At 32.5% G+C, this 9,646-nt stretch overlaps 1 protein-coding gene across 2 annotated transcripts; it reads left to right on the top strand.

Moving 5' to 3' along the window:
- Positions 1-2,540: 2,540 nt before the first annotated feature.
- LOC133796001 (vacuolar-sorting receptor 1-like) lies at positions 2,541-8,777 on the top strand. Of its 2 annotated transcripts, XM_062233487.1 has the most exons (13): positions 2,541-2,975; positions 4,792-5,484; positions 5,572-5,660; positions 5,925-5,994; positions 6,074-6,157; positions 6,265-6,341; positions 6,428-6,509; positions 6,830-6,912; positions 6,999-7,065; positions 7,305-7,433; positions 7,542-7,651; positions 8,112-8,226; positions 8,401-8,777. In XM_062233487.1, exons 1-12 carry the CDS (start codon positions 2,663-2,665, stop codon positions 8,208-8,210), a joined length of 1,896 nt encoding a protein of 631 aa, XP_062089471.1. In that variant the 5' UTR covers positions 2,541-2,662; the 3' UTR covers positions 8,211-8,226; positions 8,401-8,777. The 2 variants fall into 2 exon arrangements, with proteins under 2 accessions (XP_062089471.1, XP_062089468.1); XM_062233484.1 differs by having other exon boundaries at positions 8,112-8,777.
- The last annotated feature ends 869 nt before the right edge of the window (positions 8,778-9,646 follow it).

Here is a 9,646-nt window from a genome sequence, read left to right as displayed (position 1 = left end):
AGATATTAGCTATACTTTAAAGTATGAATACGTCATCTTCATATGTATATATATATATATTTTAACTCTCTATGTAGTTTTTTTATTTTATAATTTTTATCAAATTGTTATTAATAGGATTGTATTGGAGCAATAGACGGAACACATGTTCGAGTTTCAATTCCAGTAGATAAACAAATACCATACATTGGAAGAAAGGGTTGTCCTACACAAAATATTATGGCTGTATGTGGATTTGATATGCTATTCACATTTGTATGGGCAAGATGGGAAGGAACATCACATGATACTCGTATATTTCTTGAAGCATTAAGAAATATACATCTTAATTTTCCTAAACCACCAAATGGTATGTTGTAATCATTTATATTATTTTTGTGAATATGATTTGAAATTTTTTAAAAATAACAACTTTTTTTATTGCAGGTAAGTATTACTTAGTTAATGCAGGGTTTCCAAATATGAAAGGTTATTTAGCTCCATATAAATGGAAAATATACCATCTTCCTCAATTTCAACAAGGTAGTCAACCTAGTGGCTCTAAAGTATTTAACCACGCTCATCCATCATTGCGTAGTGTTATCGAACGTTGTTTAGGTGTATGGAAAGCACGATGAAAAATTTTGCATCGAATGTCAAATTGTAAGTTTGATAAACAAGTAGCTATTGTTACCGCTTCAATGACTTTGCATAATTTAGCCAGGAGGGAGACCATTAATGACATAGAGTTCCCATCTTGTGATGAAGCAAATGATAATTTTGTAAATGACGATGAACCAAATATTAACTTAGCAAGAGATGAGAGTGAAATGAGAGTTATTCGTGATAAAATCGCAGTTGAACTCATACCTCGATAAATATGAGTATTAATTTTTTTTTTATGATTATGTACTAAATCAAAGATTCAGTTTTATGCATATGATTAATTTTGCTTATAATATTATTTTTATTTTTTATGATTGCAAATATAAATTATTATTGTTATTTTCATGAACAAAATCAACATATATTATTTTCTAAGAGCTTTTATATTGTACTTACCAAACACTTTGAAAAACTCTTTTAAAACATAAATCTAAATACTAATTCAAAAGCTCAAACTATTACTTCTCTTCTTCTAGTGTCAAAAAATAAAAGTAAAAGTTAACATAAACAAATCCTGTCTCCTTTATTTTTATGCAGTTTCACTTCCAGCAAAAAAGAAAAAAAAATAAAACACTTTTAGAAGTTTGCCTGATATGGTTACTTTATGGTTGAATGAAACCATTAATATAGGATGGGAGAGTGCTATAAATATATGCACTTGTACTTACATGGATAAGATTTCAACTAAAATATGAGAGAATTATCAAAATAAAATAAATAATGTGCTACATAAAAATAAAGTATGAAAGACATTTATTTTTTGGAACAAAAACCCTGATTTAAAAGGGAAAAAAAAAAGAGTTGTCAAAAAAAAGAAAAAAAAAAGTGGTTATAACTTATAAGGGCACCTTAGAACCCTAAGTCGTGGTGTATTGCTGTATAGTAACCAAATATATATTTTTGAAAAAAAAAAGCACGTGGAAGGGTGAATCGAGCGGCACATATCTAGCTTCAAATAAATTAATAAAATTGATAAATGACTCCTCATGTAACACGTGGATTTTGGACTCTTCAAGAGGTTAATTTGTTAGGTGAGTATACAAACTTACAATATTGCCATTAGCACTCTTCAACCCTTACCTCATGTGGCAAGGACATATTTGGAAATTTATACGACGTCGAAAATACGATAATCTACAATAGCAGAATTCTTTTACCCTATCCTTTTTGCAGAATACAATTTTTCTTTTTCAGAATACTCTTTTATTATCCTTTTTAAGTTTATATATTTTTTCTTATTTAATAAAGTTCTATATTTTGGAATTTTATTTTATTTTTTGATTTTTTTTTTCAACTTCATTAAAGAAGAAAGTGATTATTCCGCTGTTACAAGTCCAGAAGCATAAAGAGGTAGGTCCTCAAATAAATTTAGGTTTCCAGCAAAAATAAAATAAAATTAGGTAATATATTTTGGAAATTAGTTCTTTGCATTTAATAGCTTTGGTTTTTCTCAATTTCCAGATAAATAAATAAGAAAAATTATATTTTTTTAATGAGGAGTGCTAAGTAATCTTTCCACTGTATTTTTTTTATTACATGTGAATATTATTTAATTTTTTAATTAATTAGTAGAATACACATGACATTTATTAATTTAAAATAATACAAAATAAGGTGTAATATAAAGTGTATTTAACATTTTTCTGAATTTAATACAGGAATAATAAATTGATGCTTGAGATAACAGTCTAACTTCCACTAATAAAAAATAATCGCCCAATTTTAAGGATAATCTATTTTTTAGTTAATTTTTTTTAAATTATAAAAACTGATTTTTGTTTTTGGTTTTAGATTATTGACTTTTTGAGAGGGTTGAGCGTGTTGTTAAAAAAGTTTTTTATTTTTTAAATGAACTAATTAATTGTGGTATGAAAACAAGTGACTTTATGGTAATTTCATTTCCCTCTTCGCAATAGCCCATTTTCCATAATTCGATTACTCTATACTATTTTCTATTCCGAAGAAAGACGACGACTCGACTCATATTGTATTTTCTCGTTCAAATCAATCTCCGAGAATGGAGCTTCAGAGATCAGCGATGATGAGGCTCTTTGTAGGGTTTCTGCTGCTGTCTTTCGCACCTTTCTCAATTCATGGAAGATTCGTGGTGGAGAAGAACAGCTTGAGGGTGACATCGCCGGACAGTATCCGGGGAACCCATGACAGCGCCATTGGGAACTTTGGCATACCTCAGTATGGTGGCAGCATGGCTGGGAATGTTTTGTACCCAAAAGACGATCAAAAGGGCTGCAAGGAGTTTTCCGACTTTGGGATTTCGTTCCAATCCAAGCCCGGAGCTCTTCCGACCTTCGTTTTGCTGGATCGTGGAGGTACCGATTACATATTTTTGGATAATTTGCTTGATCTGAGGGTCATGGAGTTCGCCTAGTTCGTTTTGATCGTTTTTAGGACTTACTGTTTTTGTGACTTGAATTAATTAGTATATATTAGCTTTCATTATGGTAACCAGTAATTAATTTCGATTCCCAATAATTGATTTGATTGCTATTGCAAGGTTTGATGTATCTATTACCGATGCGATGAGATACCCTTTTGTTAATTTTTGTCAATCAAGAAAATATGTTGGTTTAGGTTTCTAATTGATTGGTGTGAGGTTCTTGGGTGTTTTTAGTTTATGTATCGAACACACATCTACGCCCTTCTTCTAATTTTGATCAATTATCGGGTTTACTTTCTTCATTTTAATTAGAGCCGATAGTTATGCTTTATGCAATATTCGATGATTATCCGTGCGCTTATTGTGTCGTAAAACTATTTATGTAAACTCAAAATGTTTTACTGGCCACTTTTTGGTTGATTAAGAAGATAGTTGTTTCATAAATGGGTCCTAGTGCTTGTTCGGTACTCCTTTTTGTTGCTACAGTGAGGTTGTAATTGGTTGTTTCGCCTCTATAGAAGACTGGTGCTCATTTGTAGTGTAGTATACTCTGAGTTATATTTGCAGTTTTCTTTAAGTTGTTTGTGTTACTTTAGTTGCATTGATTTCTTTTCTGTCACTTTCTTCACTGAAATGCTTTTATTTTTTTAAAGTATTTTTTTATCTTTTTGGATTGAGTAAAGTTGAATCCTTATAGTTCATGTTATTGGTACTTTAATTTGTTGTCATTGATTTTTACCATGTTTAGGGATTTAAGTTTGTTATTGTATTATACTTTTGGTAATTAAATTTCATTTATCCATTTTATGTTGTGATGTTTCTACTGTCCTTCCTCTCTCTCTTATCATTCTTTAAATAGAAATAATAATTTTTCAACAAGTTAATTGAGGCAACTTATTCTAACCACTAATTGATTGACATGGTGTTTAACTAGAGCTGTTAGAGTTCGTATTTTGTTTCTTGGTAGACTGCATATTCATGATTTGGATTGGCCCATTCCACCCCAAACCTTTTTATTTGATTTTCACTGTTTTGGTTTGCTGGCTTTCAGTGTTTGTCATACCTACTTCTTTCTATCGTAGGTTGAGGTTTCTGTTGGTCATATTGTCTTTTATTTGTTAATATCTTTTTTGTAGTTTTGGTCAAGTTTCTGGATTTTCAGTTCAGGCTTGAGATACCAAAATTGAAGTTCATCATTTATAGATTGTGTAACATTTTGATTTTTCAATTGTTTAATTGCTTTCTGATTGAGGTTTCTGTTGGTCATATTGTCTTTTATTTGTTAATATCTTTTCCGTAGTTTTTGTCAAGTTTCTGGATTTTCAGTTCAGGCTTGAGATACCAAAATTGAAGTTCATCATTTATAGATTGTGTAACATTTTGATTTTTCAATTGTTTAATTGCTTTCTGATTTTTTTTTTATTTGTTTCTTGATAAATTGAACCATAGGGTACAAGGACAATATTTTCCCTTGTTGTTTCCTTGCTTTACTCTACATATATGTTGGGTGATCTTTTGAACATTAATAACTGGCTAATTTAAGCTTTTCTTTTGAAAAGATCTTTCAATGGATGTGATTATGGTCGATTTCAGATTTAACTTTTCATAAACAATGGTTTACTGTGAGAGAAAGGAAGTTATTTTGTTTATTATTATTATTTCATGATCTGTCGACTGGATGATTGGATAGTTATTGGACACTGCTTGTGTGAAGGCTGTTTTCACCGATTTTTGCACTTTTTTTCCAGATTGCTTCTTTGCTTTGAAGGTCTGGAATGCCCAGAAGGCAGGAGCTTCTGCAGTTCTGGTGGCTGATGACATGGAGGAACCACTAATAACAATGGATTCTCCTGAAGAAGATGGTTCAACTGCCAAGTACACTGAGAACATAACCATCCCATCAGCACTTATTGATAAAAACTTTGGTGAAATATTAAAGAAATCAATCAGTTCTGGGGACATGGTCAACGTGAATCTTGATTGGAGAGAAGCTGTTCCACACCCAGATGATCGCGTGGAATATGAACTATGGACCAACAGCAATGATGAATGCGGAGTAAAATGTGATATGTTGATGGAATTTGTGAAAGATTTTAAGGGTGCAGCTCAGATTCTTGAGAAAGGTGGTTATACTCAATTCACACCTCATTACATAACTTGGTACTGTCCTGAGGCATTTACCTTGAGCAAACAGTGCAAGTCCCAGTGTATCAATCATGGAAGATACTGTGCCCCTGATCCTGAACAGGATTTCAGCACTGGTTATGAAGGGAAAGATGTGGTTTTGGAAAACCTAAGGCAGCTCTGTGTTTTTAAAGTGGCAAATGAAACCAAAAAGCCTTGGGTCTGGTGGGACTATGTGACAGATTTCCAAATTAGATGTCCTATGAAGGAGAAAAAGTATAACAAGGAATGTGCTGTTGCTGTCATTCAATCTCTTGGTATATAAATTTCCATTCTATTCACTCGTTTCTAATTTCTGGCACTGTTGTTGGATGGAATTTGACTGTTCATGTAATATTTGACAGGGCTGGATGTCAAGAGTGTTGACAAGTGCATGGGAGACCCTTCAGCAGACTCTGAAAACCCTGTTTTGAAAGAAGAGCAAGATGCTCAAGTATTTGTCTATCAATATTATATTTCCTACAATTTGTTTTATATTTTCATTTTGAGTTATTTATTTGAATTTTTCATTTATTGGGGTTATTTCTTAAATTCAGCCACTTTATGCAATCGCTGGGCTGATAATACTTACTGAGTTATTTATTTCTTATTGAGTTATTTATTGAGTTATTTATTTCATAAATTCAGCCACTTTATGCAATCGCTGGGCTGATAATACTTAAAGTTATGCATACCTAATGATGAGTACTCTGTGTAGGTTGGGAAAGGAACGAGAGGTGACGTGACCATATTGCCTACTCTTGTTGTCAATAATCGACAGTACAGAGGTTAATCTTTGTGCTTCTTTTCTGTAGAAGATCTTGTTCTATGCTTCTATTATTTTCTAAATTATGTACGTGTTTGCAGGAAAGTTGGAGAAAGGTGCTGTTTTGAAGGCCATCTGTTCTGGTTTTGAGGAAACAACTGAGCCAGCTGTTTGTTTGAGTGGTGGTATGTATTATTTCTAGCGTTGTTGTGAAATTGTTCTTATGTGTATTTCGTGTTACTTATTCATACTGAACCCTGGTATTTTGGTTTGGTTGTTTGATTTGTGCCAGATGTGGAGACGAATGAGTGCTTGGATAACAATGGTGGTTGCTGGCATGATAAATCAGCCAATCTCACTGCCTGCAAGGTAGAGTTTAAACCTTTCTTGTCTTGTAGGTGTCTAGTTGTCTTTATCTTTTCCTTCTTTTCTGATTTTTGATCATATGTAATCAGGACACATTTCGTGGGAGGGTATGTGAGTGTCCCCTGGTTGATGGGGTGCAGTTCAAAGGAGATGGTTATACTACCTGTGAAGGTAAAGAATGCTCCAGCTTCTTGCAATAAATATTAATAAGTGGTATAAAGTTAGATAGGGAAGCCATGCAATCCCTTCTAAAGGGGCAAACTAAGAGGAAGATAAACAAAAAAAGAAAAAGAGAAGAGAAACATTTATATAATCTTATGAGTGCATCTATTAACCATTATGGTAGCTCATTTTTGTGCTGTAGCTTTATGTTGAAATTATAATATGACCACGTAATGGCCAAGGGTCTTGATTGTCTGTTCATTCAATATCTGAGAACTGGAATTGTTTGTGAATGCTCATTCTGTGATGCATATTCTCTTTGCTTTCAGCAAGTGGGCCTGGGAGGTGCAAGATAAACAATGGTGGTTGTTGGCATGACGCTCGAAATGGGCATGCATATTCTGCTTGCACTGTACGTGATCCTCAGTTTGGTTTCTTCTCTCCCAGGGGTTTTTCCTCTCTTAAACAATTTAACTTTGATTACTTGCTGTGTAACAGGATAATGGAGAGGTCAAGTGTCAGTGCCCTCCTGGATTTAGAGGCGATGGTATCAAGAGTTGTGTAGGTAAGATATATTTATAATTATGTTCATGCGGCTGTTACAGAACAAGTTCATTAATCATGATAGGGAATTTGAGAGCCAAGAGAACAATGTGGAAATAAACTATATGATTTCCACCATTTTATTTAGTTTGTATGGAAATCTTGTTTGACTTGATTTTTTTTTGGCTATGGTCCAAACTGGCAAATTTTTTGGAAATCATATGTATACCAATTAAGCATCAACTGTCAATTTTCATTCAGATATTGATGAATGCAAAGAGAGAAAAGCCTGTCAGTGTTCTGATTGCAGCTGCAAAAACACCTGGGGAAGCTATGACTGCACATGTGGTGGGGACTTATTGTATATGAGGGACCACGACACCTGCATAAGTGAGTTTGGCAACCTAATCCAACAAAAATACATATGTTCTAGTTTTGCATAATGCATAATCATATAATGTTCTTTTTTTCCTATGCTCTCTCTGTGAGAATATTCAGGTAAAACTGCCAGAGAGACACGCTCTACTTGGGCTGCTGTTTGGGTCATCTTAATAGGCTTGGGTATGGCTGCTGGTGGGGCATATCTTGTGTACAAATACAGATTAAGGGTACGCTTATTGCACCGTGTTGTGTTAGCAGCATTGAAATTCATATATGATTTGTGTGCTCATATACATTCTTTTTTGTTTCCTTGCGAGACTTTGTTCAAATACTGTTCTTGCATAACTGTTTGCAACTTGTACAAACATGTCTATAACATGGGCTAATGTTGTAAATAATCAGTAAATGAAGAAAAATGATTCTGCCCCGAACGTCTTGAATCTTGATGACTAAGACTTGCTTCTATAAGATTATCTTTCTACTTCTATACATTTATTTACAGTCTACCAAAAATTTCAATGCCTGCACACATATGCTGTGTAGTCAATGTTCAAGCAGGTTAATTAGGACTGAAATCATATTATGCATTTACCCATGCCTTCCTGCCTGCTAGTGGAAACGTTTAGATATTAATTCCTTGTAGGCCAAATGTTTTGTTTTGTGATGTTCCAAATGTTGTTGTTGCAGTCTTACATGGATTCAGAAATCAGAGCGATAATGGCACAATATATGCCCCTGGACAGCCAGGGAGAAGTTCCGAATCACGTCAACGAAAATCATGCATGAGAGATTCTCTCCAATCGTAATCTTCCAAGAACTTGATGTGATGAAAATGTGGATGTGTACCATGAAAAGAAATAACTTTTCTTCATCTAATCACAGAATTTTTGAGTCTCCGATTGTCATCTTATAGATGCGTTGTAACATATTTGGATAATAAATTAATGCAGATTTCACCATGTCCGTTGTTTATTAGGACTGTAATATGCACTGCAGCAGCAGCAGCAGGAGTCAGAGGACGACAGTTGAAGGAAGGGATTTGATTTTATTTGATTTGAAGAGGCAGATTTCAAAGGGTTAGGGAGTACTTACCATCCAGAATTTCATTTCATGGAACTTGTTCTTCAATTTAAATGCAACCCTGTAATTTACTCACTTTTTACTTCTAGGACAGGTTGAACTTCGTGTTATTACTATTGTCGATTGAGGGAGTTCTTTTCGTTTTTCTTGTTAATCATAAATTAAGTAACCAGATGCACATTTGAGACTATATTTACATGTTAGTAATGGATCTAATAGGAGTGGAGATTAGCAAAGTATTTTATTTATTTTTTGGAGATATTGGTTTTGGAGTATCACTCGGCATAATCAATCATTGAGGAAATTTACTCTTTTATTTCTTCCAATTAATTTTCACTTTTCTTTACCATATAAATTTGCAAGAAATGCCCTCAATCTAAGTAGTAGCTTCTCCTAAAGTACCAACATTATTTTTATGCCACCTTAAATGTGATTGGATAATTTTTTACAATATAGTGTTTTTGTTAATTAAAAAGTGAATATGATTGGATAATTTTTACAATATAATTTTATTATATATTAAAGAGGATATTGAAAAATTTCTAATCAAACTATCTAAAAAATTTCCTGATTTCAGATAACTTAATTCGAATTAAAAATTGGGTAATTTTATTCCATCAAATTCCTATCATTCTTACATTTTCATGTTTTCAAAAAATAATTGCTACTTTACTTTCAAAATCTTCAACTCATTTATTCTTTATATATATATATATTTCTTATATTTTATAATTCAATTTAATGCTCTCCAAACGTGACCTTAGTCCCATTCGTGAGGCAATTTTAAGACCAATAATAAATGTGTAGCTCTACTTTTTATGGTTCGTTCTACGGGGTCCTTTTAAGATTTATATGGCTCGTGTGAGGGACTTTGAAGATGGTTATGGTTCGTTTGGCATGTATACTTGGATTTAATCATCTTAGTATCATATAAGACTAAATAAAATATAAAATATATTTTTGATATAATTATAATTTTATCAGATAAAAAATAAAATATTAATATTTGAGTATAAGATATAAATATATATTTTTATATATAAAAAACGTGTATTTAATGAATTCTTAATTTAACGATTTTGTTATTTTTTACAAAACTATAAATAATGTTTTGCTTTAATTTATTTTTAATATGTTTCTAT

Source organism: Humulus lupulus, chromosome 1 (assembly GCF_963169125.1).
Source record: "Humulus lupulus chromosome 1, drHumLupu1.1, whole genome shotgun sequence".
NCBI lineage: Eukaryota > Viridiplantae > Streptophyta > Magnoliopsida > Rosales > Cannabaceae > Humulus > Humulus lupulus.
Note: the sequence above shows the minus strand (reverse complement) of the source record. Positions and strands in the feature narration are given on the sequence as shown.